Source organism: Parus major, chromosome 3 (assembly GCF_001522545.3).
Source record: "Parus major isolate Abel chromosome 3, Parus_major1.1, whole genome shotgun sequence".
Taxonomy (NCBI): domain Eukaryota; kingdom Metazoa; phylum Chordata; class Aves; order Passeriformes; family Paridae; genus Parus; species Parus major.
Genome location: NC_031770.1, coordinates 31,889,685 through 31,912,471, shown reverse-complemented (window position 1 = coordinate 31,912,471; position 22,787 = coordinate 31,889,685). Strand labels below are relative to the sequence as shown.

The following is a 22,787-nucleotide window of genomic DNA, read 5'->3' as shown; positions in this document are numbered from 1 at the left end:
GTGGAAAAAACAAGCAAACAGGTAATATATGCTTTAACTTAACTTTGTCTTATACAGTAAAGTTCTCTTAACTAATTATTTTTTAAACCACAAATGTCTTTTGTAGATAATATTAATTGGAAGGTTTTCTTAGTAGCTGTAAATCATACCATATTTTAACGTTAGGTTTTAAAGCTAATTATTGCAAGGTAACTTCTGCTAATATTCACCTTAAGCACCTTTTTTTGAAAAGGGGCTTTTTAAACTTTCAAAGAATCACAATAATTTCTCTAGTAAAACTAAAAACTGCAACAGCATAAACTCATAATTACTTAAAACACAAAATTAACTCTAAAAGGGTATATAAAAACATTTTAAAAAACCAATGAATAATGACTTTTTAACAAACTGGGTACTATCTCAGTGCTTTTTCTTAGAGAGGGAGCAGGGGGGTGAACTTCCCGCTCTGTTGCTGCTCTCTGCTGCTGTTATCTTTCTTCACATTCTCTACATACTCTCGCAGAGAGGAAATACGGAGAGAAAGAAAAAAAAAAACCTCACAAAGTTAACTTTAACAAATGCAGTTATTTCTCTCAATCTCTCTCGTTGTTTGCAGATAGAGGAAAAAGGGCACGATTTTACAAAAACAGGCAATGTTACACGAAAAGCCTCTCAGGGCCAGGTGGTAAAAATGGTGACCATTACAGCTTATCAACTTTTAACTACAGTGATGAATTTCGAACTAGATACCATATAGTTCGTGATTTTTTGGCTATTTTGTTTCTCTTTGAAGCTGACTGAGCCACCTGTTTCTGCTCAACTGCTTCTGTAATTGTTCAGCGTGGCCTTGGAGCTTTTTCTGCACTGCCTCTGCCCCGGGGCTGCCTTCATTCTCTGCGCACACCTCAGTGCTCCCCCATGTCCCCCTGGTTCAGGTGGAAACCAATCTAAATTTGGCTTCTTTTCTTCCAGGGTAGTAAAATTGGAACTTAAGTAAGATTGTAGTGTTAAGAGTGACTCCAAAAGTGAAGCAAATAGTTCAGCACGTATCACATCCTGCCGTTGCTGAACAGATTCTGTTCGTTGTTTCAGCATTTGCTGTGGAATTTCTTTCTCATTATTTTCTCTCTGACTCTCCCTCCCTCTTTTCATGGGCAGCATAGATAGAAATGCTCGTTCAGTAGCAGGAGGTAAAGGCATCTGCCGCTGTGACGCAGGTAGAATTATGGGGCTCACAGCCTCAGCATATCTCGCTTTTCTGTTTTTTAAGGTATTAATTACAATCTGCCAAGTTGGACTGAGAGACACAGTGTCCTTGCTCTTTTCCATGATTGCCATTTCCCACATCAGATCACTTATATCCGTCCACTTCTTAACTGCAAAAAGCAGTGGGGGCACTGCCAAATGTCCATGATTTTTAGCCCATACAACGAGCTTTCCCAGGTCCTTTTCCTTGACTGCTTCGCCTCATTTAACAAGAATGCTAAGAAGCAGTTTTTTAGCTGCCACAAACTCCACATCCATTTTTCATGCAGCCACTGGGGGAAGGGGCACGACCCCTCACTTACTCCTCAACCTTTGGACTCCCCCAACGACCCAACGCCTTTTTCACCGCACTCAGATCGTTTATCCAGTACTGATGCGAGGTAGCGTCTATCTGCGCTCAGATCCACTCCACCAACCTTGGTCCAAGGCCTTGTCCCACCGTGCGTGGACCCACCAAAGCCCCCCTGCCCGCAGGGTCCTGTTTGAAAGCCAGATATTGAGAGACCGCCAGCTATTCATGAGTCTTCACAGAAGTAATTGTGAACACCATTTATTTAAATCTTTAGCACACCTTTTACAGGGTTTTACAGGGTCCGTGGGCAGAGCAAGCTACTATTGGCTAACACACACAGGTTTACATTGTTTCTCTTATACACAAGGATATTGTTTTACTTTACTCTCTCTTCTGCAGGAAGGTTCCAAGGACTTTAGCCTTTAATATCACGACTTATTTCAAAGACTGGTTTGTGCAGACAGGCCTTTACTAATATATAAAATATTATCCACAGAGTACTTACACAGAAAAAAAAAAAAACTTACAGGAAAGAACTTACACAGAAATAAAAGTACCCCAGGTCCTTTGACCCAAGGCCTAAATAACAATGTAACTGATATGACTTAACAGATAATTTAGTCATATTTTTAATAAATGTTACTTCTTATAAATTAGAAGCTAAGAAGTAAAACACAAGCTTCAGGAATGTGAAATAACTGGAATACATTCAAGATCCTGGTGTTTATCCGTTTATCCAGTGCAGGTAGGTATCTCTAGTTTTCATTTGACATTTGTGGATGGTGTTCATTAAACATCTGGATGAATCTATTTTAGATCTACTTTCCATTGATGTAATTTGAATTAAAAATGACCAGAGAGCAACAAGTTTATTTAAAGAACATTTTGACATAAGGTCAGTACACTGTCTTCAGTTCTCATTGCATGAGCTCATGCAGCCATATGAAATCATTTTTAGGATCACAGCTTAAATTCGTAAATGCATTTCAGTGAAGCTCTTCCAATTACATTAGCTGCAAATGTATCCCAAACCATCTCGATTTCTTAATGTACATCCTTGATACAAACTGTAAGAGATGTTACTATTTACCTAATCACTGTGTCATTTCTCCAACAGAGTGGAAAACAAGTACTTGTCTGCATGGACCTTCTTGGATATAATGAAACATTTAATAAAATAGGAGATACAGCAAACTGAATAAAGTTCTTGAACTTTCAAAATGCTGCATCTTTATCTAGAAAGCTTCTTATCTATGACTCAGTCCCACCTAAATTAATGTTGTTGCTGATCTACATTGGCTGCAGCTCCTCCACTTTTTTTTGGGTTTATAATGAAGACAGATACTTTTGGGGCTTAAAAAATTTTACTTACCTCTTCCTTGAAGATCTGTTATGAGGATGACATGCATGTATACAGCATCATTTGGGCTGCTGTGGGATGATGTGTTTACTATGCTTACACAAACAACACTGCTAATGGATATTGTCAATTATTTGGATGAAAATCTCTTATCTCTTCAGGGGATCATTAGTCTCACCATATTATTCTCAGTTAAGTATATAATATCTTAGAATGGTTATATTTTTTTTCATTAAGTGGTAAAGTAATAGAAATTTCAGGTAGGAGATCATTGAAGCTACTCTTTTGTGAATGACAGCAGCAGAAAAACTCATTTAATTGGTCTGTTAAGACTGAAAATTATTATTTTTAGATTAACAGATATACCATGAAGAGAGCTGGCAACCTAGAGGTATTTATTCTCCAGATATCGTAAACCTGCATGCATATCAGTATGATTCTAATAAGAAAATTCTCGTTTTCAGCTTTAACATTTCTTACAGGAAGATAATTTGATTATTTTTGTCTTATTCTGTTTGACTAGAAGTTTAATGCCATGATAACTTTGATTTTTGCCAAGAGAAGGTGACTAAAATAGCATGATAACTTTTCAGTACATCAAAAAGAGATTATTCTGCAGTTTTCTGTCATTGTAAGGCACTGGCTTTTGGATTACAATCACAGCATCATATTGAAGATAAGTGGAATTCCTGAGTGGAACACAACTCTTACTAAGAAAAGTCCTTTTATTCATTATTCTAGCCTTAAGAAAACCTCAGGAAGTCTTTTCCCATGGTAGTTGCTCCTCTTTACTTGGCTATTACAGGAAAATCAACAGATGCCACTCACTCAGCAGACATTGGTATGGATTTTTGGCTACTTGAGTCACTGGTAACTGTACAAAAGACCAATCTCAGTCCATCTGTATGAAGTGCAGAGTTCAGTGGACCAGTTCTGGACATCACCACAGACATGTCCTACAAGATTGTTTATGAAACTTGACAGATCTTACTCTACAATTCTGAGCTGCTGTTCTATTCAAAAACCTTTCAGACAATGCAGGACCATATGGAAAATGTCTCCCAGACAAAATTAGCTAGTTCCACAGTAGATATCCATTGGAACAAGGCTTGCAAGATAAAGCCATCAGGCTTACTGGACGCTCAGTCTTATCTACCGATACATTTCAAATGATACAGAAGGTGGATCCTAACAAGGCACCCTGGTGATTGCTGCGCATAGAGCAGCAGCTGAGGCACTGCAGACAAAGAACAAGAAGCAGTCATGCAGAGTGGGGCAGAACTGCCAGCCCAACCAGTACCCATTGCAGGAAGCCAGACCAAGGTTACTGCCAAGAATATTTTCATAAAAGGACTTGCTAAATATTTCTGCTAATAACCTCCAGGTACCATAAAAAGGCATACTGACAGTGCCACGAGAGGATGTCAAGGCACTGAAGGCATTTTCTTGTTGATCAGGGCTCACAGAAGACTCTGAGTACCATTTCCATATTGATTCAGCAAGAACCATGAGAAAGAAACCTATTAATCAATCTTCCAGTGTTCTTTGTTGCAAGAGTTTCTGCTACAAGGCCACTGCAGCTTCCCTGGCTGACCTACAAAAGTCTTGCATTACTACCCCTGGCATAGGCTAGAGAGTTCTCTGTCCAAATGGGAAGACAAGCTGAGCCTTTGACCTTTTTTCTTGTTAGACTGTGGGATGTTTAAAATAGAAGTACACTTTAATATATTGTTGCTATAAAAGGATCTGCATTACTCACAATCAGGTCCAGCAACATACCTTACATGAGATAATGATTGAGCTCAAATGCAAAACCAAATAATACAGGAGGTGGAAGCAGGGCAATCTAACAAGGACATGCAGAGACAGAACTGGGAAAATCTAAGCTTGGTTGGAATTGAAACTAGCAAGGAACATGAAGGGTAACAAAAGATGGGTTTGTAGGTGCATCAATAGCATGAGGAAGAAAATGGAAGAGGTAAATCCACTGTTGGGTCGGGTCATGCTGGAGATCTACTAACGAAGGATAGAGAAGGCTGAAGTATTTAGTGCCTTCTTCCTTCCCTCAGTCTTCATTGACAAATTTTGTTTCCAGTTTTTCCAGGTCTCCATTAACATTAAATTTTGTGGAGTTACTACTTACAGTATTAATGGATCCAAACAGGGACTCATTAGATAAGCTGGACATGCACAATTCACAGGATGAGACAGGATATCTTTGTGACTGCTGAGAGACCTGGCAGAAGCCATAGTACGACCACTCTTCATCGCCTTTGAACAGCTGTGATGATCAAGGGGAAAAGGCAATCAATAACAGATGATTTTAAATGCTCATGTATTCTTTGTGCCAGATTTCTACGTTTTTTATAATCTTATAAGAACATTTCCAGAAACTGCATCTCTCTGTGAACCTAAGGCAGCTTGGGCTTCTCTAACTTCTCATTTATGGCTGAAAATTGGTGCTTCTCTAATCTTGACAATTTTTACACCTTTGAAAATGAAACCAATAGTAGTATTTGCCACAAAGATAAAGAAACCAGACTGCTCTTTGAGTGTATAGCTCCAATACGAGAATAGAAACATGTCACTGCATAGTAATGTAGCACAGACTGGTAAACAATGACTTTGGTTTGTGTTCTTCTCTGAGATTTTCTGTGTTCCCATTAAGGGCTCAGGAATCTTGTTCTGCAATTTTATGGTGCAGAAGTCCTTGGGTTCACACATTGTGCTTCTTTTGTGCCCATGACTGATCTCTGCCCCTCAACCAAACAGCCAGATTGATGTCTGTGAGCATCTTGGAGTGTCCCCATATCATACTTCCTCACTCTCACAACTACTCCAATAAATGCAAACTGCTATAACACACACTATAACACACACCATACTTGGCATAACTTTCTGCAGTATTCACTCATGCTTAACATTGCTTCTGACACCTACCTAATCAGTCTTTTGGCTCAAAAGGATTTTCTTGTCTTTTGCAGATAACTACATGAAAAGATGAGATGCACCACTGAGGAAGTCAGAGCTGTAATATGTGTTATTACTCTATATATTAAGTCTAGTATTTAAATGGCAAAATTCAATTTTTACATCAAAGAAATGACACATTCGGGATTTATTCTTCACAGAACATGAAATTTCTCTCTCCTGTCACTACAGGCTTCAAGTTACGTTTTCCTCTCCTTCTGCTTTACAATGCATCTTATAGACAGAAAACAAACAAGAGACAATGAAGATAAAGTGATTTGTTACAAGTCATTCCAACTCCCTATTTCTGTCTTCCTCTTAATGCATACTCTTAGTTGGAAATGGAGCCCCTTTACAGGTAAGGCTTTTGACTCCTGCAGATTTAAGAAACAATCATATTTTCCTCAGTATTCCTCAACATGGAAGCAACTTTTTCCCCACAAAAGATTTCGGTTTAATAACCACAAGTTTCCTAGATTTTAGCCAAAGGAGCAAAATCTACCCAACGGACTTACGGACCTGTCTACATATTCTACTGGCAAAGTAAGACATTGCTGCCAACCTGAGGGTCACACAGAGGTCCTCAGGTGCCTGAATTATATTTTCTGACAATAAGGAGCCAGACCTGTTGTAAGTTCTCGTGACAGTACTCATTTCCTCTAACCAAAGACCATTCCCCAAAGCAGGAATTGCTTTTGTAACTGCCTGCATCAGCTATGCTGTAGTACTCGAAGGACAAAGCTGTTCTGCACACAAAATGGAGCTCAGCAGCCAACTGGAATTTTAGCTAAGAGGGGCTAAACATCTAAATGGCTGTCTGCAGCCAGAAGTGATAGTGGAAGCCAGGACACCTCCGGGGTGGGAGCAACCAGGAGGTCCTGTAGCACGTCTCAAGGGTATCCACGGCCTGCTGTGAATAGCACCTTTTTTAAAGCACTAAGAAGGGGCACCACTTGTCTTTATAAAATTTAGTCTGCTGGAAGAAAGAATGCATTTATTTTTCTCCAGCTTTTAACAAATGGATTTTTGTTTTGCTGTCGCTTAACGAGGTTTTTGATGAAGCTAACATTGCAAGGTTACTCCCGGAAGGTGCCTGCCACCTTAGAAGCGCCCATGTCTTCACCAGCATCCACATGTGGGTTATCCCCAGGTCCGCACGGCTCAGACGTTCTTTCTGCCGAGCCACTTAAAATTTCCTTTCTTCACTGAACTCAAACGTGACATGGCGGTGCCGGGGGATGCTGTGAACGCGGCAACCACGCAGGCCGGGAACTAATTCTCCTCTGGGAACCAACAACCTTAGGCGCAAGAGTGGCGGGCAGGGCACGGGGAGGGGCAGGGCAGGCGGTCACAGCCGGGCAGCCGTGCGGCGGGGCCGGGCCGGGCCGGGCCCCCAGAGGCTCGAAGGAGCCACAGCAGCGTTCTTCAGCCGCCTCGGAGAGCTCCCCAGGAGGCAGCTGGGACAAGGCAGGAAAAGCAGCCACGGCGCGGGACAGCCCCGGACCCCAGCGAGGCCGCGGGGCGGGCCGCGGCGGCGCCGGGCACGCCGGGAGCCGCATTCCCGCCCGCATTCCCGCGCGGCGCGCCGGGAGCTGTAGTCGCGGCCGTGCCGCTCCGCTTGGGCGCTGGGGGCGGGCTGGAGCGGCTCCATTTTGCGCCCGTCGGCGGGGCTGCCCGGCCGTCCCGCGGCCCGGCCCGGCGCCAGGCAGGGCGCGGCCCGGCCCGGCGCCTCTCCCTTCCCTCCTCCTCCCTTCATTCCTCCCCGCCCGCCACCGGCACCGCCGCCACCGGGGTGGGGCCCGCGCCTGCTGCCCCCCGGCCCCCGCTGCCGGCCGCGGGCTGAGCGCGTCTCCCGGGGGCGCGGCCCCGTCCCTCCGCGGCGGCGGCTCCATGGTGCCCGCCGCCCCCCGCCGCCCCGCAGCAACAGGCAGGACGAGGAGGAAGCGGCCCCCGGGGGTCCGCACCGCCCCGCCGCCGGCCTGAGCGGCGCCGCAGCGGGAGCGACCGAGCGGGCGGGGGGCGCCCGCGGGCCGCCGGCGATGGCGAACCAGCTGGTGATCCTGAACGTCTACGACATGGTGAGCCACCCGCACGGCGCGGCTCGGGGCGGGGGTCTCGGCCCCCTCCCAGCGGGGCGGTGGCGGGGAGTGTCCTGCCCTGCCCTGCGGGGGCCAGGGCGGCTTGGAAACTTTGCCTGCCCTTCTCCATGCCTGTCCCCGAGGGAGCTGGTGGAGCGGGAGACATAATGAACCCGGGGAGGGGAGGGAGGGCGAGGGCGGTGTTTTGGGAGGTCTGATGATTTCTACAGCCCCTCTGTGACCTGTGACAAAAGTTTGCCGGGCCGGGTGTTCCAGTGACAGGTGGATTTGTTCCGTGTCGCGGGGGAAACTTTCGCTGCCCTGAGCGTCCCTGGGCTGTGCTGTTCCCTCTGCCACTGCCCCAAAGCTCAGCAGCGGAGAGGCCCTGCCTTTCTGCCCATGAAAACCAGAAAAGGGTCCAGTTTTCCAGGAGGGTTGTAAACCTCTGTCTCTGCAAGGATAAAAGCTTTTTAGCACAGTGTCAGTAAAGTGATTTCTTTCTAGACCATAATTTTTTATAGCTTTGTTATGGCTTCGACTTGGTAGAAATAAAAGGATTGCTTCAGCTAGATTTGCAGTCGTATGAGCTCACCTTCCTTCTGGATAATCTTTAGGTGTCACCTATAGCAGCTGTGGTATTGTCTTGTGTTCAGCTGGAAGCTGCTCAAATGCCATGGTAACAAATGAGGTGTAAGTACCTGCATGGAACAGGAGGTTTGGATAAGCAATAAGAAAATATTATCCGTTAATGCGTTTCAGTCGCTGGAAATTAGAATGAGTGGCAGTAACTTCTCTGACCAAGTTGTGAGTCTCCTGATAGGAGGACAGTAAGATGGAGAACTAGCTTCAGGTGACAGTGGTTGTGCTACTTATCTTATTTTGGATAGGCTTCTCTACCACCACCATTTTAAAGTAAACCTACTCTGTTTTGAAGGGGTGTAGGTATATAGTGTAATGTCAGTGACTGCTGGAAGTGAGAAAATACAGCTTATTTTGCTTGGGAACAGTTACATTCAAATGCTAAAATGCTTAGTAGCAATCAGTAGGGAGCTATCTTTCTTGAAATCAAATATATTTACAATATCATAGCAACTAGCCTGATTTTTGCCATTACTTTCTTTCACTCTAATACTTACCTTAGAAATCAGTGTCCCTTTTTTTGAGGATTTTTTTTGCCCATGCTCTCTCTCCGGTGAGTATAGCCTGTTACCTTGATTTTGGTTTCCTTCATTATAGACCGTGAGGGGAGACAGGAACAGTCTGTTCACAGTGATTTTCTGATAGGTGGGAGGACAAAAGAAGGGGTCTTTGCTCACCTGGTTGAGCTCATATGTGATGCTAATATGAGAAAAAGTCACAGTGTGCCTTATTTATACCAGACTTGAGGAGGGAAGGATGCCGATGCCCTGTCACATGCATATATATTACTTCTGTGGACTACAGTGCAAATACATATATTGGGGAATCTCTTTTAGCATTAAATAAAGATGTTTTTACATTTATTAACAATAAATATTTGTACAGAGGAAGAAGTAGGACTTTGGTTTCATGACTCTTACATGAGAATATCTTTGAAGTCAAGGCTTGACGCACTTCTGACTCACCAAAATGGAAGACCCACTGTTCTCACAAAAACTTGCTTAATTGTACAAAGTGGGCCCAGTTCACAGGCAGGCTGTGAAACCTTAACAGGACTGACTCCTGTGTAAATGCCTGCCTGGAAAGTAGTGCCATGGCCTCTGAGAAACTCCATTCTCACTATGATGGTAGCACTGGTGGGGTGTGACTTCAGCATACTGTTTCTTTTTCTCTTGTCATAGTCTACTCTTTCATTCACAACATCCTTTCTTTTTCCTCCAGAGCTGAATTGCTGTGATCAGTTTTACTCCATCCATTCTAGGAAGGCTGGTGGTTGACATGAGGGAAGTCAGGGGAAAAAAGCAACAGGAAGGGTGTGCTCCTGAAAGCTAGTATCATGTTTTTCCTAAGGACACATTAGGGACTGTTGGTTATCCTGTTGTTATTACTGGGGCTCTGCCTCTGTTGGGAATTCACACAATCTCTGATGCCACCATCTGTGGAAGGAACTTGCTCTCCAGAAGAAGCAGTCAAGCACATTTTGCAGATGTTTGATTACCTGTAGGGGTGACTTTAATGGTTGAAGCTGCACATCACCACAGATTATACATAGTATAAGATGAAACCACTAAGGAAAATACTTCTCTTTCATGCTTCAGTCCTGTTTGTTGTTTTGTAATGATATCTACTTTACTTGACCATTAGAGAAACAGTTTGCCTTCAAACTGGTGAGAAAAACACAGGTTTGTGTGATGTCTGGAAGATACCACCAGTGTACATCTTTCATCAAACTCCTGCTAAACCACATCTCAGTCCATCTGAAATTTGTTTGAAACCAAAGCCTCACTTTCATGTTGCATAGCAGTTTTTACTGCTTGTACAACAGCCGAAATCAATGGTACTGCTTTATTTGGGGGCACTAGGAGTGGGTGGAAGAAGGGAGGAGTCTTCTGTAATAGCAGTTTTGAAGTTCTGTTTATTCACCAAACCGTGCCAACTGCATATTTGACACATTAGCAGGTTTGCTGTTTGCTTCTGATGTTCCATGTCACTTGAAAATGGGTTTGGAATTGGGCTTTTTGGTTTCTCCTTTGGAACAAGAGACCACTACTATTCACCTGGTTGACAGAACCAACATAGCTATAAAAACGAACAGCTTTATTTTAACCTGAATGTAAACTGTGGCTTCATTTCCCAGGCACTGGTTAAGTATGCAGGGGAATACTAAGTGACCTTGCTACTGTTGAAACTCCTTACAGGACTGAGCTGGTTGTTTTTGGAGGATATACCCTTCCAATGTCCTTTCTGCTTGAAAAAGCAAAAATCTTTGATATAACCAGAGTGGGAGGGGGGGATGCATGTGTTGTAGAAGAAAGTCAACTTTCAAGTAGTGGTAACTTTATGGAGAGAGAGAAGCTTAAGGGCATATTTACGTGGTACAGTTCATGCCTTTGAACATCTTTTATGATCATTAAAAGGGTAAGGTGAAGGCTTTGATATATTGTGTTTTGAGAACTGGAGTACTTTATGGCTTCATTTTAACTAACTGCTATTTTTAGGAGTCTAGTTTTTTTGTGCCCAAATAGTATTCTATTTTTTCCCTTGTCAAATAAGGTGATAACAAGCTAAAGTATTAATGTAAATGAAAGCTCTGAAGATATTTTTGAAGCACTGGGATTAGTGTTTTTCTTTCATTGTAGTGGCATGACTTTATTGTGCAGATAGAAAAATACTTCTTTAAAATTTTCCTTATGACAGATTAAACCTGAAATCCTGTTTTACAAGACTGACGTATTGCAAAATATTGAGAATATGGGATTGCACCATACTACTATGGCAAAATCCATATCAAGACTAAAGGGAATCCAGTTTGTGTAATGTAACCAAGGATGTAGGATTTGGGATCAGTTTGGGCATGTTACTGAACCAGTGAGCTACACAGATTAATTTAATTTACAATCTTTATTTTGCAAGTTGTATATAATCTTTTCAGCTGCAGCCAAATTCAGCACTCTTGCATTTGTCCTGCATTTCATCCTTCAGCGAGATAAGGCATTTTGTTCAATGAGTAAGTGGGACCAACCTTCCAATACCTCATCCAGATTAAGTAATAATTATATATAATTACTGTTCCTAGGGGGAAAGTAATTCTGCCTCATTGAAATTCTTTTATCTTCAATTAACCTATTCAGTTCTTACTGGAAATATGAAGCAAAGTGCCAGCTTGCTTCAGGCACTTCTTCCAAAGCTGCTAACTTTGGTTCTATTTGCCACCAGTGCTCACTTTGTGCAGTGTAGCCAGCTCCGAGTGTTTAGGTGGCACCAGTAAGGAGGAGCATGTGCTTGGATAGTAGCAGGCTGTGCTGAACACCGTGTTGGATCAGCTTTCCATCCTGTTCATCTGCTTCTGTCCAGATCAATGAGAAGGCTTGGTGACTCACATTTCTCTCTCCTTCCAATACTTCGTTTGGTTTCATGGGACTGTGGCTAGGGAGTAAATACTTTTTACCCTCATTTTTTTCTGTCTAATAACCAACTAGGCTTTATTCTGTCCCACTGTGTGTGGTATCTTGTGTAAGTTTTGCTCTGTTTTCAGAGAGCAGCCATAACCTTGCTAACAGATCCAATGGGTATGTGATAAGTAGGTTGTTTGGAATTCAGCAGCCAGGTTCTGAGTTTCCTGGCCACAAGTGTCCAGGAGAGCAACAGACTAGAGCACCAGAGACCCTGTCTAGCTCAGTTCTAGATTAGGTTCACTTGGTTACACCTTCCCATTAAGCAAACGTACTTTATTCCAGTGATGACAATCTGTACTTTGACTGTGCCTACGGTTTTGACTATAAATATAAACCTGAAAGTGTTTTGAAATGGTGAGCTGGTAAACTGTGGGGTAGGAAGGGCTTTAGAACTAGAACACATTGATGTTGCAGTAGCTCTTCTGTTTTCCTGGGGACTTTGATTTCTCCTCATGATTAGAATCTTTTTTATTTATGCTCACAAACCCACTAAGATGAGTAGTCTTCGCATCCTTCTCCTTCCTTGCTCTCTTTGTATTCCCCCTGTTCTATGTCTTTCTATACAGAGTAAATTAGCACAGTATATTTCTGGATGTAATTTGTTCATACAGACTTGCTCTCTGCTCTTTTCTGGGGGTAGAAGGAAAGAACTGCTAAGCCATTTAAATAGACTAAGGTGATGATTTTGTGTAGTCATCCATACGCCACTAGCTAAGCATAGCACTACACTGACAAAGCCAGAAATTAAAGCAAATGGTAAAGTTTAGTCTTAAACAAAATTTATCCATGTATCACAATTGATCTTTAAATAAATATAAGGCACAAAATATGCCTTCTCTTAATTCATATTGACAGAATTTCCCACAGCTGGCTTGTCTGTTTGTAACTATTGGCATGACGTGCTCTTTTTGCCATTTGTTTTCATTTTTATTTTAATAGTTTGTCAACCTGAGGTATAGTGTATCATTTTTATTGGGAGACAAAAAGCTTACACACTATAATGTTTTCAATGGCACTGTAAATTACACACTGACTTCAGCCAGCACATCTTCAAGTGTGACACCTGCAACTTTTTACGTTTTTATCATCGGTTGTGCTGCATAGTGGCTTTGCATCAGAAAACACTGATTATGTCAACAGGTTGTGTGAAGAAGATAGATGTTTTTTCTTGGTAGCCAATTTCAGTTTTTAAGGCCACAACTGAGGCTTTTTTATTTTTTAGACTTTGTTTCAGGTTCCTTCTCAAATTGTGTGTCACTTGAAATCTTTTCATCTTGGAGATTGATACCTTAAAGGTGGTGATGTAGATAGGGAAAGAGTACCTTGAGGTTTTCCTTTTCCAGAGTTCTGTATCTTTCAGGTGTTGAGGGTAACAGTTAGCTTCTGATAGACATTTGCTGCTGGTGCATTTTTGTAAAAGACAAAGCACTGAGGGAAGTTTTCTGTCTTCACTATTTTTTCCCTTTTCTAAAAAATTTACACTTCTGATTCCTTTTAAAATGCATCTGTTTCTTTTGTTGGCTACAATACATGTAATATATTGGAAATAAGTGTCAAACCTATGCAGAGGACTTAAACCTCATGTTTGGAGCTCCATGCATCAGCAGCCCGGAGAGAGCTTTGTCTCTTGTATGGTGACCTCTAATTGAGTATTGAAGGACAAAATATAATAAGGTAGTTTCAGTCCATCCCTGAGTATGTCTTGTGCTCATCTGTTCTTAAGCAGGTGTGGTGATTACTGTTAATGACAGTCAGTGTGTTTATCTCTCAGTCCTATGTTCCAGTGTACTCTGAAGAAAAATGTGCTCCTTAAAACTGCAGCAATTGATTCTAGAATGTATTCCACCTAATGGCAAAGTTTGCAACTTACAGCTTGTTGACAAATAGAAGGTTGATCTGGATTTCTCCCAGGTACAGACTCCTTGGCTGACAAACTTTGACAGCACTAAAACACTGGAATATAACCTAATAGAATTAATTCACTGCTTATGGTTGGGGAATTTTAGTGGCATTCTATTCCTGTAAAATGGGTTGTGCAGTTTCCACTTTGTGATAGGGTTTAATACTTTGTGATAGGGTTTAATGCTTTTGATGTGGGGAGCAGTCTGCTCTGAGAAGATAAATGTGTACTGCAAACTAACTAGAGTTTTGGGGATTTTTTTTTCCTTCCTTTCTTTTAGTATTGGATGAATGAATATACTTCTTCCCTTGGAATTGGAGTGTTTCATTCAGGTATAGAGGTGTATGGCAGAGGTATGTACAAGAAAATCATAACTTACTTTTTGTTTCAGTAATACTGTTATTTAAAAAGCATTTTTTCAGGTAGTGAGGGGAGCCTCGCTCCTGAAACCTGTTCATCTCTTTTCTCATCTGCCTCTGGAAAAAACCTTGAATGTGAATAATCTGGTAGCTTGTGCATTCTTTTGTATAAAGCTATGCAGCTATGAAAAAGTGTGCAACTTATTCAGCCAGGCATATAAATCTTTATTTTAGGTTTGGAAATACTTTTAAAAACCTACATAAAAAAATGTGTGCTTTATGTAAGCATGGTTGAATCCTTTCCTCAGTTTTCTGTCAGCACTTAGCGCAAGGAGTTAATTTTTAACTACAGCAACAATAATCTGTTGCAGAGAGACACCTAACACTGCGTGATTCTCAGGAAAAAGTCTATTCCATTTTGGTAGGTTTGTTTGTTTCAGAGACAGTTTCTTTCAAAGGCATCCCATGCATGCTGTTCATAAAAGATGCCCTTGTGATAAATAGCAGCAATGCTTTCCAGTTTTGCTAAATAGGTTATGCTTGGGTGCTACAGCCTCCTGTTCTGTTCAGGTCACTTTGAACCTGCATTGCAGTCAGAAGGTGTCTCTGTGCACGCCATAGCACAGGGTCAGGTCTGAGCTGTTTCTGCCCTAAGTATCATGACACTCTCAGGTGATGGTGTTGCTGAAAGAAGTCCAGTTAAAGAAGGAAAATCTACTGCAGTGGGGTTTTTTTGGAACGTGTTGGGAGGTGAGGGGAAGGAGCAAAAGGAGAGGCATGCACTCCAAAGACCACACTGCCCAAAGTTATCTTAAACTATGTTTCAGCTACTGTAATGATCACATTCTGTCTGGTTTTGCAAGTGTTACCAAAGCAACAAACTGACAAAATATTTTATTATTAAATTATTGTTTAAAACCTTTTTATTTTTATTGTTAAAACTTTTTTTTCTAATTTGTTTTAATCTGCCCCAGAAAGACCTGACTCTTAATAGTGCTGTGCCTGAAACCCAATTTTTGAGCTGTGCCAAATACATGTGCCTCCCTTCCTGTTGGGATTATAGAAGCTTTCTCATATAGCAGGTCATGCCCCTGCTAGAACAATGACTTGCATTTTTCAAGGCACATCAAACCTTTTATTTATTAACCTGTTGTTAAAAAGATTATCCACAAAACTGAGTGCTAGACTTGGGTGATGTGTTAGGAGTTTTGAGGAAAGGAAGTGTGAAGCCATGCTAAAAGCTTTTTATTACACTCTGGGTGTGGCAGGCTCTGTTATCTTACAGATGCAGACGGAAGCTACAGCACACCATGGTACTTTCATGTAGTGTGAGTGCTTAAGCCAGCAGATGCTATGTGCAGACTTGAGATGCATGCACTGATTTACTTATTGTAATAAAGAACTTGTGACAATTGAACTCTTGCAAATCAAGAAAGTTAAAGAACCTATTAGGCCACTATCCACTGCCACATTGAGGACTGTAGTGTATACTGAATAGAAGTGCCAGCAGACCTCTGAATCCCCAGTTTAGATGTAAGTGGAATTCTAAAGACAAGTATGTATAAAGATGTCCAGTTTAACTTATAAATGCTCACACAGTGAAAACAATATGTACTTATTTACTGCAAAGTTATTCAAGTTAAACCTGTACACTGATGTAGGAAGTTTCCTGTTGGTTTTTACTTAGGCTGAGTAGTAACTGACAAAACTATTAATTTCCAGCTCATTTCATTTGCTCCCCATGTAAATAACATGTCTACTTGCTAGCTTTAGATCCTTGTGAAGCCACCTTCCAGTCAGTGAGCTCTGCTGTCTTTTACTGTCATCAGATGCTGGTTTTGTTAAATCTAAGCTTTCTCTTTCAGAATTTGCCTATGGTGGTCATCCATACCCTTTTTCTGGAATATTCGAGATTTCACCAGGAAATGCTTCTGAGCTAGGAGAAACATTTAAATTTAAGTAAGAAAACTTACCTATTTTCTTGCTCTTTGAGAAAGCACCTGAAAAAGACAATTTATTGCATTTATTTTTGAGCAGAGATGTATGGAATTGTTCAGGATTTCTGACTTTCTAAGAAATGCATGTGTTTGCATAGAAATGAAAAATGGAATAGACAGAGGTTATGAGACAATGAAGTGTCTACAGCAAAAAACTTTCTTAGCATACCATTCAATTCCTGAAATGTATACAAATTTTGTGGACTTGTGGCTAACTTTTATTACTCTTGCAGCATAAGCAATGCAGTAACTTTTTCAAGGTGGGTAATCAGCAAGCATAATCTCTCATTATAAAGATGGAAGTGATGCCATAAAATGGAATAGAAAGAGCCTTTGTTATTCTTGGAGAACAGAAAGCTCTTGCTACCCATAGTGGAATGGCTTCTGAGCAGTGTATGAACAGTAGTCCACCTATGTCATGGGAGACTGATCACCTTCTACTCTCCGTTTCTCTTCTAGAGAGGCTGTGGTTCTAGGCAGTACTGACTTTATGGAAGATGATATAGAAAAAATAGTCGAAGAGCTTGGAAAGGAATTCAAAGGAAATGCTTATCACCTAATGCACAAAAACTGCAATCACTTTTCTTCAGCTTTATCTGAGGTAAACAAACATGAAGGTCTATAGAAAGGTGCTTCACAGGTGGCTACAGAGCATCATCTCCTTCTAGTCCTTTGTAACGTTTGGTTTAATTTTCAACTTCCTGTCTCTGTTGCCTTGGGCAATTTTTCAGGTTGTATTTGTGCTTATGTCTGAAGCATCAGATTTTGCTGCTAAATGTTGTTGTCATACATAGTTTGTGTTAGAGCAGAGGTGCCTTCCTAAAGATATACCTAGTAAATAAAGTATTAACAAGATTTCAAAATAATTTTAGTTGTTTCAGGGATTGCTACTGAAGGTAGAACTACATGTTTTTTTTATCAGATTATTTGTATTTCCCTACAGAACCATCACTCTGTAAATAATTTTCCAAGTTATGATCTAGTGTTAAAGAACAGCAAAGGCATTGAAGTTACTTAGATAAATGTTACTCTTCTGCTTGAAAGGCTTTTGTTAAATTGCTGCTCTGCCAGCACCCGTGTCCCGGTTGTGTAGATACTTGAGTGGTCATGCAAAGTATTTGACCGAGGAGTCAAATGGGCTTTGTTGTAACAAGATCAGTTTGCCAATATGATTGAATGCTTGATCATTCACATGTGTATCCACACAAGGGAAAGGGTCAGGAACAAGTAACTCAGGACAAAGAGGGGAATGGAAACTCTGATTTTCATTGATAGTTGACAATTTCTGCTTGCCAGAATTTACTCTGATGTTTCATTGAAACATTCCAAAACAAGGATGGCTATTTTCCCATGTGAACTTCCATAGATTTTAATTGTTTTTTTTTTTTCCAAAATACTTAATGCATACTTACTGTATAGCCTGTGTTTTATGTAGACTGATCTTTCAGTGGTAGCAGAAAATTTCATTGAAATGATGATTCATGTGCAATGCTGGTACAAGTAAATAGGGTAGAATACTGACAAAGCTGCAGTTGGTGTGAAATCTGGCCTATATGGCTAGGGTTTTGCCATACTCTTCATCTGCATGGTCATCTTGTTTCTGTTTTAGGTCTTGTCCTATTTAGTGTTCAAATTGGCTATAAAACTGGGGTATAATTGCAAGTTAAATGCTGCTCAATTACAGCAGAGTAATGCTCATGCTCTCCAGATTTGCACTGTAATACCAGAAGTGAATGTGGAGGTGTTTAAGTGAAGTAGCTCACTCCTTGAATAGTGACAACAAAATTATTTAATGACTGATGTGCAGTCAAAAATAAGTACTTAATGCAACTTTACAAATTTTTGAGGTGTTGAACTCAGCTGTCCATTGTACAGCTCTTGTTCTTGTTCTCTTGTTCAGTGAACTGAAGTGTGTGCTTGGCCTGTGTTTTAAGATAGTGACGTCCTGTGGAAGTCATCAGAGGCCACCACAGTAAAGGGCCTAAACTGTGTGTGTAACTCCATACAGCTGTGGTATTAACACTGTCTTTCTGGCCACTTGATTTCAGGGTGCTTTTTTGTAATAGTGGGATTTCTCCTACAATTTCTCTTTCTGAGGAATTAGCACTGAAGAGAAACCACAGCTTAACTAATTTCTGTGTCTTTTATAGAAGTTGTTAAAAAATAGTGAGGTAGTTAGGCTTTTCAGGACTTCTAAGAAAATCATAGAACCAACCATGTGTCCAGCTTTCACAGTGGAACATAGGTGTCATTATGGGACTTGGAATGCTGCTGTTACTGATGGAAAATTGTCATAGTGCAGCCAACTTGGGTGCTTCTTGACTGGCATTTGTGATATGTAAACTGTAAGGCTGCTGTAGCTTTTGCTTTTTATTTGCAGTACTGCAGTTTTGTTACTGCTGAATCCAGAAAACAAATTAACTCTTTTGTTTTCCTTCCCCCATAGATTCTCTGTGGAAAAGAGATTCCACGATGGGTGAATCGCCTTGCCTACTTCAGCTCTTGTATACCCTTCCTCCAGAGCTGCCTGCCAAAGGAGTGGCTAACTCCTGCAGCCCTCCAATCTAGTGTTAGCCAGGAGCTACACGATGAGCTGGAGGAAGCTGAGGATGCAGCAGCATCAGCTTCCTTGGCAAGCTCGGCATCTGGGTCTAGAACTGGACGCCACACCAAATTATAAGTCCTCCTCCAAAGTAGCAAATGGTTTGAAATACTTCAGTTTGATCTCTTCAGCAATTGACTTCCTGACAGAACATGAGAGCCAACTCTAGAACATTGTTTTTATATGCAAAAAAAAAAAAAAAAAAAAAAAGCTCTCATCAACCCCTGTTTCAGCTCAGGATTATTTACATAGTGAAAGGAATTGCTGGGAGAAAAGGGAAGGATTTTGTGTGAAGCCACCCTTTTCATTTTCACCTGTTTGGTAGACTTGCGTTAACTTAACATCTTGCATAAAGCAGAACTTAAATTATTTGTTTACAGTATTGTGTACTGCTGTTTACAAGTCCTGCAAGGACTCCTGCTACCATGGAAGAAGAAAGAATTTAAGTTTGATTTCACTGTTGATATAAATCAAAAGCAGTGGTATAATGCCCTGGATGAACTTTCCCTTTTGTTTTCAAGATTTAAGGCAGGAGAACATTAAATTGAGGAATGCCAGAAACTGCAGAATGCTATATATGTGAACAGGGTACTGTGCGCTTCAAGTGGCTGGTGTAAGCAAGTAGATTGCAGGATGCAGGGAGACTGGTTTGGTCTAAAATCTGTTCCTAGAAGTATGACTTCTACATTAATGAAACTGGATTTTTGCACATATGAAGGGAAATTTCTATCTCATTGCAATGCACATCAATCCATTTTTTTTTTTTCAATTCAGCCATGTAGTTTTCATCCTGTCTTGTGTCTTTACTTGCAGTTTACTTCAGGATTTAAACATGTGAATATCATTTGCTAGAAGCATCAACAAATGTTTCACTTCTTTGCTTTACTTGATGTCAGACTTTTATATACAAGTTAGTACTTGTATTTCTTTTTTGTTTGTTTGTTTCACATAGTTTGGAATCATGTAAAACAAGCCATTTATGGTTGGGGAATGGCCTTTGCTTCCTGCTGCTGATTTTGCTTCACATGAGTTTGTAAACATTTGTGTCCTTCTTGTTTTGAGCTATAAATTACTGCCCAGTTGTGCATATCCGCACAAATGATAGAGAAATCCTAATTTATTTTCCCATAGTCTCTATCTGTGGCATTAACTTTCTTTCCAGATGTAATGAAGAGAAACCTGAAAATTGCTTATGCACCTGCGTGTTTACACAGCAGAACCCACTAATCTGCACACATAATTATATCTGAAAGTAAGAGATACTATTTTCTAAAACACAGAAGTATGTTTGCTGGTAGATTATAATTAGAGCTAAATTATAATTAGTGATCAGAATATATAATTGAATGCCTTATTCTTGTTCATTTACCAAGAGAATTAATTGTTCTTCCAATCATTAGTGTAAATTAGTGAGGTTCTATTGTGCACATAAGGCTACAGTAGCACAAACATGAGGGAGGTGAGCTTGAGTATTTTGTAAGACTTGCTGCCTTAACCTAACAAAAAACATACCATCCCTAAACTGGTCAGCTCACTAAGAAGTGTGCATTACTAGAAATATGAATTATTCTTATGAGCTTTATTTACAGTCTTTTGCTGGGTTTAGTTTTTCTGTTGAATGAAATACTGACTCTGCAGTTTCTGCTGTTTAAAAGCAAAAAAAAAAAGTCCTCTTGGGAGGCAAAAAGCTTCATATTATGAATGCTCCTGGCCATGGGTAGTGGTGCCATTGAACCCTATGGGAAGGTGCAGTAGTTGTATCATCATAAGAATTCTTACGGTTGCCAGCTCCAACTTGTGTTAGAAACAAATGGAAGTTTTTCTGCTGCCACCTGGGTTGAATCCTTCATCAGATAGACTTCAGGTTTTCACTTATCTTTTGTGATGCAGTGTAGTACAGAGAGAGAGAGATATGCTCAGTTGTAGTGAGGGGGAAATCAAGTGAGACTCTTTCTGGAAAGAAATAGTAGTAAATCTCTTTCTGGAAAGAGATAGTAGTAAAAGTCTCCCTAACTGTATTTTGGTACATGTTTTAATAATCTCTTCTGCCAAGTGGGAAACGCTTAAGACCTGGTGAGTCTGACACTAACTTCATTCTCTGTTTGATATCCAGAAGCTGGGTATACTGACCCTCCCTGTTGAGTGCTTTCCACTCTGAATTTGAGTTCTCCTTTCCTTCTTTTCCCTGTAGTGAAAATGAATATGGTGGTCTCCAGTCAACTCTCAAGCATTACAGAACCGAATTTCGCACTACTCACAGCTCAAGTAACAGGCTGCAGACAGGTTATTTTGTCTCTGCTGTGCAGCTGTGGTAGTAATGTGACTAAGTCTCTTGGCCAGGGCAGGTCCTTTATTTCAGCTCAGGGTTGAGGCCACTGATCTAGCGAAGTACTGTAGCTTTTCCTATGCTTTAGGAAAAATAAATGGACTGAATTTTCATTGCTACCTTTTATGTACCAAAATCAGCTTTTTAGGCTTCTGATACATCCAGAGCGCTAGGTCACAAATCTCTACACCTTCATTAACACACACAATTACAGCATGTACAATGCAAGAACGTGACAGATCACAGCACAGTTTTTATTTAGAAGTAAAACTAAGACTATTTTTTATAAAGCAGACTGGAAAGTTTGTAACAAAAACACTCACTTTATTGGTAGCTGTACAGGTGAAAATACTGTCTTATGCTCCATAAGGACTTTTTTTTTGTTTGTTTTGAAACCATCCATTTGTAAATCCTGTGAGGAAACTGACACCTGAACCCTGAAGGCTGTTGGGTATTGTATCAAAGCGAGCAGTGCTGTAATTTCAATCATGTGCTGTCAGCTCAGCCTCTGCTGGATGCCTGCAAGAAGTCACCCTGCCAGTGGTTACTCTGATTTGTTAGCAATAGAGCAAGTTACCTTTCACCAGCATTACTGCCAAGCAGGGATTACTTTAGTCTACTAATGACCACACTGTGCTAGGACTAGAACACTTCAAAATGCTGTGAGAAAGCTGGACACCTGTGGAATCATTTCCATCAAAACGGGTAGAAAAATATCACTACTTCAGGGTTCTGCTCTGTTTACTTTCTCATTCTTTCTTAATTTTCTGTGAGATAGTACTTTTGATATGTATTACATTGTTTCACTCAGTCATTTTATTTAAATGCCATTTTCTGTTCAGCAAGCCAAAAAAAAAATCCAATGTACTGTCAGTGTGCACCAGTAACTTCAGAGTGGCTTGGTAAAAAAAAAAAAACAAAACATAGTTGCATTACTTCTAAAATTTGCAATGCAATTCTGATCACTATTGATAGATGATAATTTTCACTGTTGGAAGTTGGTTACAAGCTGAATATCCACTGATGCATTTTTTGTAAACTTGCATTCAAGTTTACTACATAGTATTTGTATAAAATTCAAAGAATTTTGACTTTTGTTACCTGTACATGGCAACAAGTTGTCTAGCATCTTAAATCCATCAGTTTATTAAAAATACTTTTATAAAAAAAAAAGTTGGCTCTGTGTGTTACTTGTACCTACAGCTTGTTTTGGCAGTGCCACCCAAGCTGATGTTTGGTTTTGAGCAATGGTTTTGAAGGACAGTGAGACTATCCAAGATTTTCCTGTAGTTAAGCTTTAGGCTGACATGAGCATCAGGTGCTGCAGTTTGGTTTGTGTGAGACATCTTCCCCAAACATCCCAGGCTCTGGCACAGAGTTGGCAGCAGCCCTTGAGGACATGCTTTGACAGCACTGAAAGGTGTTGGTGCTGGAATTTGCAAAGGGCAGATGAGTTCATGTATTTTAACAGCAGAGAGAGGTTTGTCTGCAAGTTGAGGGCACTGGTAAATGGGAATGCTGTCCTGTGGCTGTCCGAGCTGGTGTTGTCCCTACCCATCTCTCC

At 40.8% G+C, this 22,787-nt stretch overlaps 1 protein-coding gene across 1 annotated transcript; it reads left to right on the top strand.

Annotated features, from left to right (window-relative positions):
* Positions 1-7,693: 7,693 nt before the first annotated feature.
* Positions 7,694-22,140, top strand: DESI2 (desumoylating isopeptidase 2). The gene is made up of 5 exons (XM_015621916.3): positions 7,694-7,945; positions 14,220-14,292; positions 16,164-16,257; positions 16,755-16,896; positions 18,742-22,140. Exons 1-5 carry the CDS (start codon positions 7,907-7,909, stop codon positions 18,973-18,975), a joined length of 582 nt encoding a protein of 193 aa, XP_015477402.1. The 5' UTR covers positions 7,694-7,906; the 3' UTR covers positions 18,976-22,140.
* The last annotated feature ends 647 nt before the right edge of the window (positions 22,141-22,787 follow it).

Excerpts from the sequence above, each read along its gene's own strand:
- DESI2 (XM_015621916.3), top strand. The coding sequence starts at position 7,907 with ATGGCGAACCAGCTGGTGATCCTGAACGTCTACGACATG. Across the intron at positions 14,293-16,163 it reads TATAGAGGTGTATGGCAGAG|AATTTGCCTATGGTGGTCAT; the intron begins GTATGTACAAGA and ends TTTCTCTTTCAG. Across the intron at positions 16,258-16,754 it reads GGAGAAACATTTAAATTTAA|AGAGGCTGTGGTTCTAGGCA; the intron begins GTAAGAAAACTT and ends TTTCTCTTCTAG.